Source organism: Loxodonta africana, chromosome 22 (assembly GCF_030014295.1).
Source record: "Loxodonta africana isolate mLoxAfr1 chromosome 22, mLoxAfr1.hap2, whole genome shotgun sequence".
Lineage (NCBI taxonomy): Eukaryota > Metazoa > Chordata > Mammalia > Proboscidea > Elephantidae > Loxodonta > Loxodonta africana.
In genome coordinates this window covers 58,953,021-58,971,100 of record NC_087363.1, presented here as the reverse complement: position 1 = coordinate 58,971,100, position 18,080 = coordinate 58,953,021, and the positions used below count along the sequence as shown (strand labels likewise).

At 40.2% G+C, this 18,080-nt stretch overlaps 1 protein-coding gene across 11 annotated transcripts in view; it reads right to left on the bottom strand.

Moving 5' to 3' along the window:
* The window catches only part of FOXP1 (forkhead box P1), a 589,886-nt gene that overhangs the window by 9,542 nt on the left and 562,264 nt on the right, over positions 1 to 18,080 (bottom strand). For 10 of the 11 annotated variants that reach the window (XM_064275152.1, XM_064275156.1, XM_064275155.1 and 7 more), the window contains 6 exons: positions 12,269 to 12,470; positions 12,085 to 12,164; positions 11,397 to 11,498; positions 8,090 to 8,211; positions 6,309 to 6,378; positions 721 to 887 (listed from right to left, as the gene is read on the bottom strand). In XM_064275152.1, the coding sequence (XP_064131222.1) occupies positions 721 to 887; positions 6,309 to 6,378; positions 8,090 to 8,211; positions 11,397 to 11,498; positions 12,085 to 12,164; positions 12,269 to 12,470 (743 nt within the window). The remainder of the gene's footprint in view (positions 1 to 720; positions 888 to 6,308; positions 6,379 to 8,089; positions 8,212 to 11,396; positions 11,499 to 12,084; positions 12,165 to 12,268; positions 12,471 to 18,080) is intronic. The other variant, XM_064275157.1, reaches the window with a different exon arrangement.

The following is an 18,080-nucleotide window of genomic DNA, read 5'->3' as shown; positions in this document are numbered from 1 at the left end:
TCTGGGAGAGAGGGGGGTTATTGATAGCCACACCAATTTCCTCCCATCACCCACCTGCACGGGCATCCGAGTCTTCATTTGCCCAGCCCTGGTGCCATTCACATTCAGCCTGGCCAGCCATCGCCCATGACTTCGTTCGGTTATATGTGCACTCATTATCCTGCCGTCTGCTTCTATAATGCTCCTATTAATTTTCCTTTTGATATTTGAAGTGCAATCTATAAATCATGCCACCTTTCATTTGTGCCATCATTAATGCTTGGTAATAATGCTGCAGCCCCACAGTCACGGTGAAGCTTGCTGCACAACCAGGTAAACAAGCACCTTCTTCTCCCTGCCAGCTCGATAGGCCTGAAAGGTGAACAAACTCCAGACTTCTTCATAGAGACGTGTACTCATTTTAGGAGTAAAAAGGAGTGCGGCTTAAACAATGGCCCCCAGTTGCAAGGAAGAGAAAGAAAGCAAACACGTTTCCCATTTTATTGCTGTGTGCACTTGTAGGGCTGGATAAAGCTGATGGCTTTTAGGGGAAAGTCAGTAAATGGTCCTTTTATGCACTAACTGAGCTAAACATTTCTAGAAGCACCAACTTCTACCTGTGCTGTAGGAAATGAGAAATTACCAAAAAAGGTGTAAAAATTGCCAAAGAAGGGCTTGTGTGCACATCAAACAGGGAGTACGAGCCTGCAAGCACAGATTTTCTGGGGGGACAGTACTCACACGGCTTGCATAGGGGATCGGCCTGGACTGCTGTCACTCTCGTTGCTGTTGGTATGCTCCATTGCGCCGTTCAGCTCTTCCCGTATGGCGCTGGCTAAGTTGCCCAGAGTGGGATTTCCCATGGAAGCGGTAGTGTATAGAGGTATACTATTCTCAGCCATTGAAGCCTGCCACCAATCAAGAGAAAACTTATGAAGACATAGGGTATGCATAGACAGGAAAACTATTCGTTATGGGTGGACACAATAATCTCCGGTTCATTATACTGTGGTTGGCAATACAAGTGCGTATTGAGTGTATAGGACTTTGTGGCACATGTTCCAAGCTTGGTTTTGAAGAGCTAGCTGGGGGGACCAAAGCACTGGAGCAAAGAAGGGACTCAGTTTGGACCTGCTGGGTAGAGTCACATGGTTCAGATGAGACTATCTAATATGAGGAGCAAGATAAAGTTTATGTCTGATGCCTTTTTTTCAAGAGGAACTGAATATTTCCAGATCACAGTGAAATATAATGGGATTTTCATTTCTTTATCCATTTTGATGACTCCACTATTGGATATTAGAGATTTGATCAGATTATTCTGGCCGCATAGCTCAAACTTATGAGAACTTCCATAAACATTTACCTCTTAGATCCTATAGAAAAAGAAGAGATTATAGAATCGAATCAAGTTTTATCTTTCCCCGTCCTCATTTCCGTTTTAATGGTTTTTGAATCTGTTTAGCGTAGTCTGAGATAATGGTAAAAGGTAGCACCATGCAATCTTCCAGGCTCAGCCCAATCTCCTGGAAATTTAGGACTGAAGAAAAAAATTCCTGGCAAAAGGAAGGTCTAATCTTATTTCTTTTTGGTATTTCAGTATGTCCATATTAAAGGTGACAAAGTCACTCCAGATGAGTGTCAGCAAAAAAGTGTGAAAATGGGGTTGGGGACGGGAGGTGGGAGAAAGAAATCATCAACTCTATTGTGGGACATTATTCATTTCCTGTTCTACTGCACTTGAATAAACTGGGCTCCTGCTCTTAAACGCAAACAATAGTCCAATACACCACTGGATTCAAGTTGCCATATTTGCTTCATTTGGGTAGTGCCTTTTCATTTTATTAAAGAGGGCAGACTTTCAAAAATTGGCAGCTGTGATCAGACCAAGATTTATCAAAACGGTACTCTTGCAGACTACACGATGACTGGTTTTCCATTCTAATGAGGAAAAAGTGCCATCACAAGACAATCTGGCATGGTGTCTTCAATTGGCCAGTCATACAAGAGTCCAAAATATTCTAGAAATCCTGGCTCTGAAGAGAAAATAAGAGCCAAAAAATGAAGACAGAAAGGTTGCAAAGCTGGGCTGCAGGGATCTGCCTGTTTACAACAGTTGCAGTCTCCCTCACAGTTCAAAACCCAAAGCCAGAAACGCCTTCTAGATACAAGGCCGGAGTTGAAGACCTGCGCACACTCACCTAACACAGCGCTGGCTAATGAACTATTTCCCAGTCAGGCCTCTGCAGGCCCACTGCTTTTCGTTCCCTCCATTTCTGAATTTGGGTATCATCTGCCTCCTTTTAAAAAGTGCAAAGGTTTTATTTTCCAAATGTGAACTCATTTTGATAAACTTAAGTTCTGAGCATTCACTGCTTTCCTACGGTTTGTTAAATAATTTGCATCAAGTGCTTTTTTTTTTCCACATAGATCTCCGGTAATTGCAATAAAGCTTTTTTTTTTTTTTTTTTTTGGCAGAGCAAGAGCAAAAGCTGTTGCCAGAATTATTTTCTTTGCAAACTGCAGCTGGACAAGCATCTTAACTGCTTGTATTTGAGACAACACAGTGGTCATGCCCCTCCCAGTCATGGAAGTTCTGCTAGGCTGATCATCCGAGCCTCCTCCCACTGGAGAGATCACAAGATCAGCTCTCAGAAGATAATTTTATGACTACATAGTAAGAATGTGGCAAAAATGGGACCATCTCTAGCTTGGTATTCTAGTAGCTTCTCAAGTCAAAAACTGAGATGTAAACTCCACAACAAAAACCTGAGAAGTAAAAACAAAAATGGAAATGTACATGAGAATATGTCCTAAACATGTTTGATTCCTCAAAGAACTGAAGTCCAGTTGAAAGACAGAGTAAATTTCATGTGTTAAGTAAATCTCACAGGTAGGATGACCAACTGTCCAGTTTGCCTGGGACTGGGGGTATTCTGGGGATATCGGACTTACAATGCTAACAAACACTGGGAAAGTCCCAGGCAAATCAGGACAAGCTGGTGACAGCACAGCTTTTCTGAGATGACTGTTTGCTCTCTTTGGCTCTAGAAGTGTTCTAGGTCAAAGTCATTTCTGATAAGGATAGAATCACAAAACATGGCCTGAGGCTCTACAGTTACAGTGGTGAGATGCATCTAATGGGCAAGTACTTACATCAATCCATAAAGATGACAGCCAAGAAAACCCCATGGAGAGGTTCTACTCAGTAATACATGGGGTCCCCATGAGTCAATGGAACAGACTAAACAGCATCAGGTTTGGTTTTTTGCTTTTACATTGGTCCTTGCTTGTCAGACAAGGAAGATGTAAATGAAGAAAAACCAGCTTATCTTTTACTGTGCCTTTAAAAGAAATGTTCGAATGGGCTACAAAAAGAACCTCATACCAGACATGCGATAACTAGAAACCAGCATCCATCGAGTTGATTCCAACTTATGGCAACCCCACATATTACAGAGTAGAGCTGTGCTTCATAAAGCACATGTGGGGTCACCATGAGTTGGATCAATTTGATGACAACTGGTTTGGTTTGGATATGCAATAGAGCCACTTGAGAACTCTTTGTTGAGTGAATGATCACCATCCCACCTAAGGCAAAAAAATTTTTCATCAACTGCTTATGCCTAACCAAGTGGTTCTTTTTTGTCAGCTGATGTCCACTGAGGAGCAGGTGAGTAACAATTTCTGTAATGGACTTAATTATATAAATGGTCCTATACACAGTAAGAGGCATCCTATCAAACTGGCACCTTTGCCAAAAAAAAAAAAAAAAAAATGAAGGTGCTTAAGTAATGGTGCAGGGTCTGTTAAGTACCGCGGCTCCTGGAACGTTAACGACTGTGAGATCCTCGGGGGCGGGGGGGTGGTGGGGGGGGAGAAGACAGTCTATAAATATGAAGCTTTACGGTTACCCTTAGTTACTTCACTTTTTCAGAGCATAATGCAATCTGTCCCAAGTCCCATGTTTTATTTCTGTAGTGGATTCTGCTGTCCTATTTTATATGTTGTATATCATCCATTATGTTGCTCTAGTATTTTTTTTTTAAAGAGATTGTTCCACTATTATTTTTACTTGTCTTGAAAAATGGAAATGGGTGATTGCAGAAAGGAAGGCCTGCTGGGAGAACCTTTAATTTGCATGGCAGCGAGTTGTGGTATGATACTGTCTACTGATCAAGGGTCCAAGCTCAGAGAAAAACACCAAACCCAAAGCCATTGCTGTCGAGTCTGACTCACAGCGACCCTATATAGGAGAGGGGGAAAAATTCACTCCTGAAATTAGGAACCGATACCAATTCATTCACTTCACTTCATTACTGACATAAAACGTTCCTGGCAAACTGCCGGATAATTTTTGGGCTCTCCTAAGAAACTAGAAAGGGTGCAGAGAATGCAAAGAACAAATGTTTTGGAGATGAAACAAGAAAAGTTCTATATTGATAAAGCTCTCTAATTGAAATTAGTCACGTGACTTGGAGAATCCAGAGGATGCGGGATGACTGCCTTTTTTTTTTTTTCTTCTGCCTTTCTGCCTCATGAATGTAAAATGTGCCTGTAATCTCAATACCATGCCAGATAGAGCAGCCTTTAAATTCACACCTCACAAGACTCCAGGGAAAAAAAGTTACTAATGAGTGGTATTTACAGTGGCGGCATCAACGCTCGCTTTCATTTGCTTTCCTGAAGTTACTGCATAAACTACAAGTAATTAAAAGAAACGCACAAAGTCGTTTTCCCATTAAATTTGGTTCAGGCTAAAAATAAATGATCGTTGAAATGGCAAGTTCAGTGAATTTGCCTCTAAACTGTAACTGCACTTAAGGTGGGTCATCCATTGTGGGGAGGCTGAAGCCTCTTCTGAGTAACCTGGGGAAAGAATTCCATAGGGCACACACAGTAGGTCCTCAATAAATATTTGGTTCATGAATATAGAGGACCAGGGCTCCCATCATCATTATCTCCACCTTATCCCACTCTGTTTCCATACAGCAGTGTCTCTCAACCATCTGTTCATTAACTACCCTCTAAGAAGGCTGTTTTATACTTTTTCTCTCCTTATTTGCCACTTCTACCCACTCTGCCCTCAGTGAAATTTCAATACCACAGATATGCTATGTATCTGTTCACGTGTTGTGGCTCTGTGGAGGGCCAGGCACCATTTTAATAGTGAAGAACCAATCTTTGACGGACACTGCCCCATTGAGGATATGTGTTCTAGTATTGAATTATAAATGCCATATTTATCTTTAAAATATGTTTTCTGGTTGTTGTTAGTTGCCACTCAGTCAATTCCAACTCATGGCAACCCCACGCTCTACAGGATTTTCCAGGCTGTGAACTTTGCGAAGCAGATCTTCAGGCCTGTCTTCAGAGGCGCCTCTGGGTGAGTACTAACTGCCATTGTCTTGGCGAGTAGTTGAGCATTTAACTGTTTACACCACCCAGGGACATAAAATATGCAATTTAGAAGTTACCAAAATTTCCTTCCTTGGCCTGTCTTCCAGAATAGTTGGCACAGGATACTGGTTACCTATCTATGAAATCTCTGAGGTGGACTTTAATGAAGTGATACCGAAGTATTCTCCAAGACTGAAGAGGTGATTTTTCTCTGTGGTAACTAAGAAATACAATCAGTAGGAGGCCTGCCCTGGTAACACCTACTTGGGAGGGATTCTCAATCTGGCTCCATACCGGCATCTTCATCCCTAAGCTACGCTGGTTATATAACAAGTGCGTGGTGTGTCAGGAGGAAACAAACCTTGTGTGTGCTTATTATGTAAGCTTGAGCAATGTGCTCAAAACCTAAAGGGCTGTTCTTAAACACCTCTATCTGCCGAACAAAAACAGTTTACTTTTACAGAGCGAGCCCAATTCCCCCGGACAAAAGGAAAGATGCACAAATAGACTTTAAAAGAAGACGTAAAGAGCTCTGCTTTCTCTTTAAACCCGTGAACAATAGAAGGTCATGTGACACAGTGGCCTATCATCCTGCACATTAATAGCTGTGCTAGAGTAATTACACTTGTGGTATTTTTGCCTCAAGTGAAATTCTGAAATAAGAGGATGGAAATTATGATACTGCTGATAAATATTAATAAGTGAACTTTTAATTTTTTTGCCACAATATTCAAAATGCTAAGCATCCTGCTAATGCTGAAGCAGCCCGATGTGTTTGCCTCCAGGGAGTGCGATGCTTTGTGCACTTAAGAAAAAAGTTTAACGGAATTAAAATTTAATATCTAATTAGAGTGAGGCTAATATATTTTGCAATGAGTGGGGGAAGCCATGTGCCTCTGTCGCACGTTCGGGGTGGCTATTAATCTTACCTGTAAAGCCGCGTTGAGGGGCGCGCAGTAGGTGTGGCTGCTCTGCATGTTTTTAATAAGGGAAGGGTTACTGTATGAGAGAAAGATAAAAACTCAAAGTTAAACGCAATCACCTCCCGAGCTCTTAGCTAAGTTTTCTTTCAAGCTTGCTGGTATCCTTCCAAATCAGAAATTTCTCCCAGTGACTAAGCCCAAGAAAAATAAGGCTTTATCCCTCTATCCCCTAGCTTTATAGGGCTGGTCTGTGTTAACACCTCTGGGAACAGACTTTGCCAGTGGAGGCAACTGGGTATAAATTCTTGCTAAGTAATAACAGGCTTGGGCACTAGATTTTGTATCCCGCAAAGTTTTAGAAGTCACCCTGACGCAAAGAGAGAAGCAGCAGGCTTGGGTATTATGCGGGGGTGGTCAGCAGGCTGCCGGCAGGGTTTCCTGGGAGTGTGCAGGGGGAATCCTGGCCCTTAAGTACTGTCATGATTTGAGCTCTAGATGGACTATGTGAGTAACGAATGGCAGGCTGGCTCTGGAGGAAGACCTCCAAGGCACGTTTATGGCCTAGGGAAGGGGAGGCGCCTTCTTAAGTAACTGAAGGTTGGGTTTCAATCCTTCTTGCACAGCCAAGTACGGGAGGGTGTGGGGAATGTGGGACGCTGTCTCCATTAATTGACTAAATGAAGAAAAGATATCGTCTAGACTACTAAGAGTCAAAATACTAAATAATCATACAGGAGACACCGAAGGAAAGGAGTGGCTTCCAGTAGGAAATTACCTCCACTTAGTGGTGGCCTTTATAGGAAGTGTACGTACTCTTATTAATTTCTTTCCTCTGCTTGAAGCATTTTAATCATTATTTCATTACATTTATATTATTATGCTGAGTGAGCAAACGAGAAGAAATGAACCCCACTGAATGCACATTCTCACTTTAAATTAGTTTCCCTTTTCACTTGGAGGAATTAAGGGTCAAGCAAAAGTATTTACTGTTAGGGTCCCCATAAGCTGCTGAATCGTGATACAACCAACATTTGCATTAAAGACGTCAAAAAAGCATTATTCAAGGCACTGGTGTTCCAAAGAGAAACGAGAGAATTACATGTACAAATCACACAATTTAGTTCCATTGCAGAAAGCCGTGGCACTGCTACGTGGTGAAATGTAAAATACATGGGATGAGTCAACCATGCAAAGCCAAAGCAACAGCAGAAAAAAAAAACAAAAGCAAGTAAAGGCTCTTACTGTGCGACAAGCTCGTCAAAGTTTTCATCGGGGCAGTATTTGCGAGGACGGCCTCGTTGAATATGGCGGCCACGTTTAAACTCTTCATCATCAACTGTCCAAAAGGACCCAAACTCATCCTCTACTCTGATAAAGCACTTATGCAGTGAGAGGTTGGTGCGAATGGCACCCTGGGATAGGAGCAGCAGCAAAGGAGATGAAGTGGCAACAAAAGGAGACGGGGTTGGGGGCAGAACAGACATCCAATACAGGGAACAGGAAAAAGAAAATAAAATGCAATAAGCATAAGCAAATGGTTTGTGAGGGTTAATATGCATTGCCACCTAAAAGCTACTAGCATGTGATGCAACAAAGACCAGCAAGCAGGGCAGGGGGACTGGTGGGCATACAAAACAGGAGGGATGAAATGCTTTTTTGCTTCCCTTAACTCAGACAACGTGAAACCAGTTCTTTGGTCTAACACCGTCTAGCAGCCAAAAGCCTCTACGTTATACTTGTTAGCACAATCCAAGCTAGGCTAAGAAGTTCAAACATGGTGGACGTACCCACTGATCTTTTGTGGCCTTCGTTTTTGGAATTCTACTTCATCCACTGTCCATACTGCCCCTTTAACGTTTTCTACTCGCACAAAACACTTGTGAAGGCTAAGATTATGACGCACTGCATTCTGCAGCAAGTATAAAAGAGAAAACATTATATTTTCTATAAGAAAAGACTCCAAAAACAGCAGTAAATTCAGCCTTATAGTCCCCATTTGTAAAACCATCCCCACATGCTGTGTCTGCCACCCCTGTGGATGACCTCTTGGTGGTTAAGGGCGTCTTTTCCAAAAGCAAAGTTTAAAATACCAAAATCATCATCAACTGTACTAAATCATGAACTGTACTTTGAGCATTTCAGTCTAGACTGGTCATAACTGACCAGAAGAAATTGTTTAATACGCATAAAAGCCCAAAATAGGTTTTGTAGTACAAATCCAAAACTATCGTCAATGACTTCAAGATAAGCTCTAAGCCCATAAAAATTGTGGGTCGTTTTCTTAACTATGAAAGATGATGACTCGGTTAACATTGTTCAATACAGTTTTGTTCTCTGGCTGTAAAACCTTCCATAGTTTTCTCTGATTAAGAATACTTCTAAATTGGATTTCTACCATTGAGAGTGTCACCTTGTGTAACTGACAGGACCAGGGAGTGAAGTGACCCCCAATGGATCAGCGGCCATCATCAAGTTATGTTTTACCTCTCCAAATATACATGCAAGTTGGCCCTTATAAATTGAGAAACTGCCAACGCAACACATGGGTAAAACTCCCAACGGCAAAACGACGATATTCCTGCAGCTGATGGTTTCTACAGATACAGATTTCTTTCTTACAATTAAACGTCACTTCTGGTCATTCCTAAGCTGAGACCTTTGATATACGGACAGTCTATCAGGAAGATCTCAACTCCAGGCTGAGGTATTTTTAACATCAGAGAATATCTCATCTTTTCCTTTGAGTTTCAGGAAAATTCACAACCCTTACTGAATACAGTAATAAGCATGGCTTCATTTCTTTAATTTTTCTGATTGAGCTTATTGACCAAGACTAAACATAGGACATGAGGGTATTCCAAATAGACTCATGTACTGAAAACTCTCTTGTTATACAGAAAAAGTAGGCCACCCAGTTGGGGCATGAGAAATTGATGTATACATCACCCCTCACACACCTTGGTAAGCCCTGGTAATACAGCTATCGCTCCAACATTTTACATCCTTCCTCTTCCATACCTGTAACACTTCCTCACTACATTATCCTTAAAGGTGGCCAAGCCTGATGCTCTGGGAGGTGTTTCCTATATTTGGTGACTTTGTGAGGGGAGTTGAAGCTGGATAAGGATGACTTGTTTTCTCCAACATGGAGTACTGAGAAGATAGTGAGAAGTTTTATTGCATGGTGTGAAGGACTGCTCGTAAGAACATCTATAGGATAAATTCCCAAGAGAGTCTGAGCGATGTCAGCATAATTGGGGCAGATTAAAGATACCAGGGTGACTATCAAAGGACACCCTTGAATCAAAAAAGTTTGAGAGGTTTTCTTAAAATAACAACAACAAAAACCCTCTAAACCCAAAACGTTCATTAGTGTGTGTAGTTGGCAGGACAAATTTCTTTGCCTATGAAGTGTAGCCTGGCCTTTAAATAAGCACTTTCTTTTATACTGCACAAAGGCACAGCAGAAGGGTCTGAAATTACCTCCTAGAACAATACCAGGGAGGTTCAAATAAGCAAACAAACCCATGCAAATTTCCTTAAGAGATCCAGACACGGCATGGCATGTTTACATGCAGGGGAGAATTACTGGGAAAGAAATCTCCTCATCCTAATTATTGTGTGATGTTTCATGTTTGAAAATAATTCACCAGGGTATCAAAAGGTATAAAACTAAATGGCCTACAGTAGCTACTTGTGAAAAGAAAAAAAAATTTTTTCTGAAGATCTGCCTGTGCTCTGTTTTCCAAGACTGTACATCGAAGCGTAAAGCAACCAGAAATCAAGAACTTTCTAAAAAGACGATTATGCCTAAAGATCTGAGCTTAAACATCATATTCATATATTTTCTACTTTGATCATGTGTGTTAATAAAAGGCAATTTGAAGAAAATGCTTCATGTTTATACTCCTAAATTTTGAAAAGCGTTCTTAAACTAAAGAGCCATTGTACTTTATCTCTCAAGTCAGGCTGAGGACAAGAGGATAAGATTTTGAACATATGTTCCCCTCAGTGCCCATGTGTTTTAATGGAAATGAAAGGATACTCACAGCACTGTAAAGTTGATAAACTAATTCTATGTAGGGAATATTCATTTTCAATTAAAACGCTAATTGACCAAGAACTTAACAAAGGAAATGTTCTTTCCCATATATACAATTGGAATTCATAAAGGAAGACATTTATTTCAAGCAAAGTAAGTTTTCCTTGCATCCTATAATAAATCCCTATCCTATTTAAAATAATGACATGTAAAATATCCTAAAATGGCTGTATTTTGCCTGGAGCATAGTAGTTACAAAAATTCCAAGTAGTAAAAATGAAAAAAATGGAATGAGGGAAAATCCGAAAACTTGGGAGGGTTTACTCCAATACAACAGAATAAATACTAATGGCATCTGTGAACCAATTGCTAAACTAGGAAAACTTCCTTGGAATGAGGTATGTCACGTGACCCTAGGTGGTGTTGGGGACAGTCAACATGGAGCTATGGAATTTGACCAGTTTTATAACAAATGATATAATAGTGATGATGTGTAACTCAGAAGCTACTTTTCTTCCTGGGTGTTTGTGGTTCTCTAAGGGACAACCTATTTAATACTTCATTGTGTTCTCCCTTAGTAACTCCCATATTCAAGTGCTAGTTCTTGGATTGCATAGCTGCCTCCACTAAATGGATCAATGGGCTTTTCATCCAACCAATGAAGGTTGTGTCCAGGTTCCAGCTGGTCAAAAAACAAGTAAATTATGCATTTCTGCAAATACTGGCTGTGTTAAAAGACCGAAAAGAATGAGTCTGGTGTCAGTTATAGGACAACCTCAACATATGGGCCATCTCCTTTTCCCTACAAATTCTGACCAGAGAGAGGAGGTTTTACTGGTTGGCCCATGTAATCCCAATGTAATGGGAGTCTTCCACAGGAGCATTTCAACTACAATGCAACTATTCCCTCAATCAAATATTCCTATAGTTGAGTGTGTCGAAACAGTATTAATGTGACTTCCTTATCATACAACGACCTTATTATACCAACAACAAATTCTACTCTATAAATGGCAAGAACCAAGGCTGAACAGGCCTTAGAGAGAACTTACCTTCCACGTGGCTGCATTTCGCCGGAAGTAAGCAAACATTCGTGTGAACCAGTTATAAATTTCGTTTAGTGTTAGCTGCTTTTCTGGAGATTCGAGAATGGCCTATGTAGCAGACAGTAACAGAAGGAGATAATTTATGACCAAATCAGCAGACTCGTCCTTACACAGTTTCTTGAAAATATAAAATGACAGTGATTCGGGGCTAAATCCTAAGAAAGGTTTCACAAAATGATCTAAGATTAATGGTTGTGTTTAACAGTTCAATAGCAAAATTCAAAATGGAATTATCTAATTGTTTTGAATTTTTATTTGTTTCCGTACAGAAATATTAATTTATTAGTCATTCACAAAGCAGAATCAAAGAGAAATGCAAAACATTTCACTAGCTGATTAAAGCTCAGTAATTATTTAGAGCTCAGATTAATTCTAGGGATCAGAGATTACTGTAGCTTGTGATAATTGACTTGCCATCTTTAAACAGGCTCATTTTCACTGTTGTGTGAAATGAATTTCCTAATAATCACATCGTATTGTAATACTTAATCAAAAGCAATTATGTTATATATTGCAGTTTTAAAAAACCTTATAGAAAAGGTTTGAGCATGCTTGCATACTAAATGGTTTTAAATCTACTTCATCAATATAACATATCCATGTATATGTGCCCCTTTTCATATAATTTACTTACCTGCCTAATTAAAGATGCATATGTAAATGGTGGTCTAACTTCCGCATTCTTATAAAATTCTTGGTTCTGCGCAATATCTGCTAAATAAGAATCATTGTCCTATTAATTATCACTTTTTAAAAAGCAGCTCATCTGCAAGAAATTAATATTATAATTCTACATGAGGCAAAAACGAAGTATCTACCTGAAGTAATGGGCACATTGTATTTGTCTGAGTACCGCCTGCGGATGGGTCCCACCGTGTGCATGCTGGTGGTGGTGATGACGGAGGGGCCTTGGGTGACGGGAGTGATGGGGGTGGTTGGGGTCGTTGGAGTATGAGGTAAACTCTGTGGAGAAGCCTCTGACGCAGACTTGGAGAGTGTGACACTTGATACCAGGTTCAGCTGTACAGAAAAGAACAATTGAATCTTAGACCACTTTCAGAGAAACTGACCAACCAACCAAAAAGGCATCTAAAATAAAGCAAGAATGATACAAGGGATGCATGACTAGCTTTACTTCCAGAAGTAGACAAGTTTATCCACCACCAACCGCTGTCAAGCCAACTCTTGGTAGCCCCAGGGATGTCAGAGTAGACCTGGGCTCTATATAAGGGTTTCAGTGGCTGATTTTTTAGAAGTAGGTCACCAGGCTTTTCTTTGGAGGTGCCTCTGGGTGGACTGGAGCCTATTCCAATCTTTCAATTAGCAACCAAGCATATTAGCCATGTGCCCTACCCAGGGACTCAGATGTGTTTATAATTAAGTGAAATACAAGATGAGCTCATATGGGAAAACAAAGTCATTTAGGATTTAGAATAAAATACTTTTTGCACTATTCTCCTGGTCTTTTGGTGAGACAAATGTTTTCCAAAGGCTGTTAACTAGGTGTTTACTGGGGTTACCAAGCCAAAGGAATTTGAAAATTCTAGGTCAAAGCAAATTTCTTTAATCACAACTTCTCACCGTCTTCAACAGCCTAATGTGCTTCATAAACTTCAAAGAGGGAAATGACATTCTTGTATGTAGCACCATTACAGACTTAGGTTTTAGGAAACATCAGTTGGAATACATTGGTATACGTCTGAGCTGTCCAAAAGAGCTTCCTGCAATGATGTGCTAGCGCAACTGAGCAACTGTTTTTACTTCACTTTTGTGACTGTAAATTGAAATAGCCACACGTGGCTAGTGGCTACCACACTGGACAGCATAGGGTTAGGATACCCAGCATCACAATGAAACTTTACAGATGGGAACGACTGGAAATATGTTTGGCCCATGGCTCACATTCAAAAGAGAGGCACTGATCCAATAAGCCTTCATTTATTTCCATCAGTTGGCAGAGACTAATCTTTAAAAGCTTTATGTGTAATCTTCATTCAACTCTATCAAATATGGCATTGGAATTTATTAATTTAAAAAGAATATGGCATATTTTTTCCTTCAAATTTCAGTGTTCAGACATAGAATACTCTAATGCATCAAGGAAGTAAATATTATGTATTTGAAGTAGTATAGAGGAAAATCAATGATTACTATTTTGACTCCATCTGTCTACCTATCCATCTAGCCAGCTAACTAGCTATCTACTCTCTTTCACACCTTGAAGTACTAGTACTGTTCTGATAAATGGACTTGTCTCCATTTTCGAAAATTTACTGGTACAGAAATATTACTTTAAGTCTGGCTGTGTTAAAGAACTTGATTGTTACTATTGTAACGTAATTACTATCTCAGATACACAGAAACACAGCTGCCCCCAAATACAAGAAACTTCACCAAGTAGGTTTTGTTGTTGTTGTTGTTCACGGTGACATTTTCTCAGGCCAGCTTTCAAATTACTTAGCACAATAAATCTATTTCACAATTGCTCCAGGCCTAAGTATGAGGCATTATTTGGGGAAGCTATTAAAAATGAGATTCCCCTGTGATCATCATCAAAGAACATATTAAAAGACAGTTCCAAACTGTTAAGAAGACTCAGCCTTTACTCACACTCTAGTATTGACAAAGGCCATGAGGATTCTCTGATATGTTTAGGAAAGTTCCATAAAAAAACAGTAAACGTGAAGAAAGATCAAATATTGGGGAAATACTGTGGTGCCAGAAAATGTAATGTTGGGTTGAAAGCTGTTTGTTATGCTTTCCTTTTTAGTTTCAGCTTGAAATGTTGGCTTAGCAGGTAACAGACACCAATGCCTGAGAAAAGCAAGCTATGGAGATGGCCTGGCCCTTACAAATCCTCCGTCAAGAGCCGCTGTGAGTTGCTTTCTCAATAGTGGTGGAGACTTGGCTTCATGACACACATTTGCAAACTAAGTGTGAACAGCTCCGGTTGGCAGCCTTGGAAAGGAGCTGGGCTGAGAAGGCAAGGGGAAAGGTTTGGAGCTGACCTCTTCTCTGCCTTGGACCTTAAGGTCTTAATCACTGACCAAGTTCAGGGACAGTACACACAAGCATCAGCCCCAGCGAAGGGTCAAAGAAATTAGGGCATGAGAGGCTAATCTTCATCAACATACAGCTTTCTGATGAGGCTTAGCTAAGAACATCCAAACACTCTGGAAAGCCATGAATGATGTGTAAAAATCATGTTTCAACCACCTGCCACTGCAGGGTTTCATTTAATTTTTATCCCACCACTGATAACTAAGATGCTATTCCTTGTATTTTACAGATAAGCAAGCTGAGGCTTGGAGAGATTAAATAACTCGCCCATATTCACAACCTGTAACATCCAATACACACTTGCGTGCTTTTAAAACCTTTGTGTATCATCTTCTTCTTAGGCCCGGTGAATGGAAAAATAAACACTAAATAGTTTCATTCTCTTGTACGCTCATTTTTGGAAAGGATTCAGTGAAGAGCTTTTATCCTTGCTTACGAATACAATTCAATACGTATCTACTGAGCAAATACAAGGCATTGTAATGAAGAAAACCAGAATAATAACCACAACTGCTGTCCATGAAAAACACTGGGTCAGAGAAAATGTGCAGAACAACTGTAAAGCAATCCTGAGGACCAGCTCAACATTTAGCCTTCTCTTTTCACATTACCCTCAATGTTTTGGCTTTCTTAAAAGCAAAATGAAAATTATATATAAACACAAGCGTCCTTAAGAAATACGCACATTAATTTCCAGTTCGTGAGGAAAAACACAGAATTCACTGAGTTTTAATTTAACTGTCACAAACCGAAACTCATGTAAATATGGGTGCCCTCATATAAGAACAGAAGACAAGCCACACAATACAATGTCATCAAATGTGAAAAGAATTTGACGCTCGTAGCTTACAAAAGATTCAGCATTTGGATTGTTTCTGCCCAAAAAGCTACACTGAAAAGAAAATCCCTCCAGGTTAGCACGACCCAGGAAGAAAGGGGAATAGGTAGGATTTCCAGAGGCTTCTGAACATAGGTGGCAACTGGAAATAAAACACTAAGCCTGAAGAGAGCAGAGAGGGAGCTTACCAGGCTTGACAAATGACACTGTGATTCACACCCACTGCTGGGCTGTCTCTAATAAGCCACAGAGGAAGCAGCCAATCTCAGCTAATTACCAGATAAAAATGTATTGTAAGGACTCTAATTAGGAGACGTGTATGGAGGTGATCTAATGATTAAATGCTGCATTCGAGTGACCCCACCATCAATGTGCAGTGGTGCAAGATGTCACTGGAATATTTTGTAGAAACAGTAATTTTATTTCGAGGAGGAGAGGCAGTAATATTTGTAATGATGGCTATGAGGTAAACTAATTAAAAGACAGTTCTCCTAGAGGAAGAGTGTGGCTGAGAACAGCTGTGGCCGTTCCAAAACCAAGTGCCAAGTCTCAATAGAGGAGCAGCAGTCAAGTGGAAAATTTCTGCCTGACCTCTGCCCTTGCTATTAATTTGCAGGAAAACTAATGACACATATACATATTCCCACAAAATTGTTCTAATTGCTAATTTGCCAAAGGAGCCCAGATTCCAAATTAAACATGACTGCAGTCTGTGAGGGAAAGAAGAACAAAAAGCTGTAAACTCCAAACGCAGGGTGCTTTGCCTCATGAAATCATCTGAAGGCTGAACCAACAAGTTAATGAAATGTCAACCTTGTCAACTGCTATAGAAGTTTCTTAACTTCTACACTTTTGTTTGATGATCACATGCTTGTCTTAAGGAGAAGCCATCTTTGAGGGGGAAGGTCACGCGGGAGAGATAAGAGGGGACACCGGGAAGGATTCAAAACAGGCTGTGTTCAAACCAAACCTGCTCTTTTAATTAAGATCTCTCTGAAAAAAAAGGGGACCCAAAAAAAAAAAAAAAGTAATTACAGACTTAGAACATAACAGCAAATCAGCAACAACTGTGGGTTTTGCTGTAATCTTGAAATATTCATCTTAATTGTAAACTATTAGATCTTAATATAATCATCAATTAGAAATGAAAAGTGTATGTGCTCCCTGTTTCTGATTGTAGTTAAGGTTTTAAAAGACATTTTTTTTTTTTTTCCGGGGCATGGAGCAGGAAGGGATTGGACTGGGAGGGTTTCTTTTCCTGATGGAAAGCCTATTTTTCTTATTGTGCTCATTTTTCGCCACCGGGGCTACTTGTTCATTTTCTATTTAAAAAGAAGTTGCTATGTTTGGAAAAGTCAGTAACGCTGATATTTTCTACATGGCAAGTTTCCATCATGGGATGATTTCGGCAAAGATAATCTCTTTGAAACTCTGGCCAAAAGTCAAAATCTTATGTCACTTAAATTTGCTGTAGTGTTTTATTTTAAAAAAAAAAAATTTTTTTTTTTTTTTTTGTGCTTTCAAGTATCATCCTTTTCTCCATTTCAGTTACAGAAGGATTATTCTGGAAATGTTACCCATCCAAGCTATCCGAATTGTATCAGCTACCTAATATCCGGGTTTGTCCTTTAAAAAAAAAAACAAAAAAAATTCATCTGTAGGTTTTGAACGGTAACCTCCTCTCCCTGTTAGAGAAGATGAGTCACTCACATTTTTTTAAAAAAATAAACAAACCGCTGATGTAAACCCGGGACAGAAACAGACTTGTAAGTATTCCCATAAGAACTCATTTTTGTTTTTGTTTGTGCTCTTGCCTCACAAGAAAACAGATTCTGAGAACAAAAGGCAAACCTGAAACCAAAACACCAAGGGACACAGCAGTGTGGCAGAGACCTTCCAGGCTCACAGAACTTGTTTTTCTGCTGTTGGTTTTACTGGCCTGAGCAGGGCTCAAGACATGCTTTAACTGCATGACGTTGCTCGACATGAATCACTGGCGTTCACAGGCCGCCTGCCTTTCTGAGTCCAAAGGGACGTTACCAGGCTGTGGGGAGGGTAGGGCAGTGGGTGGCAGCTGGAGGCTTTTGTTACCAGCCTTTGCCTCCTTGACTGTCTCAGCCTGGCTGTGTTACTGAATTTTAGAGACGGGGCTGGCAGAGGGCAACGGCCTGGAAAGCGGTGTTACTGGCAGTGATGCTACAAAAAAGAAAAACAAAACAACAACAAAAAAACCACTGGAGTTAAGTTGAGGAGGGGGACTTAATGAAAAACAGTATATAAAAACAGCTTTTGTGTGTTGTCCCTGAGAATCCCTTTTTATGACCACCTAATGTTATTTCTTCAACTCTAAAGCAAGGCCACAGTACCCCAAACAATCAGCCGTTACTTTAAGAGTTAAAAGACCCTTTTTCTTCGGGGGCGGGGGGTGGGGAGCACTGTGTTTTTATAGTAGCTAAACACATGATTTCCAAACAGTCCTAATTGCTATGGTTAGAGTAAAAGAAAATGCATAAAAAGAAAAATCTAATAGTATATTTCATTCCAAATACCCAAGAGTTCCTGTAAATGTTTTATAACATTTTCATAAAGAAGGATATGCTACCTACACTGTAATTACTTGCCCACCAACTCTGAAAGAATGTGGTTTCTCTGGGATCAGGAGTGTTCTCTGATGCGTAGGAATACCCTAAAGCAAGGCGTACCTCTCATGTACTCAGTATTATAAAATATGA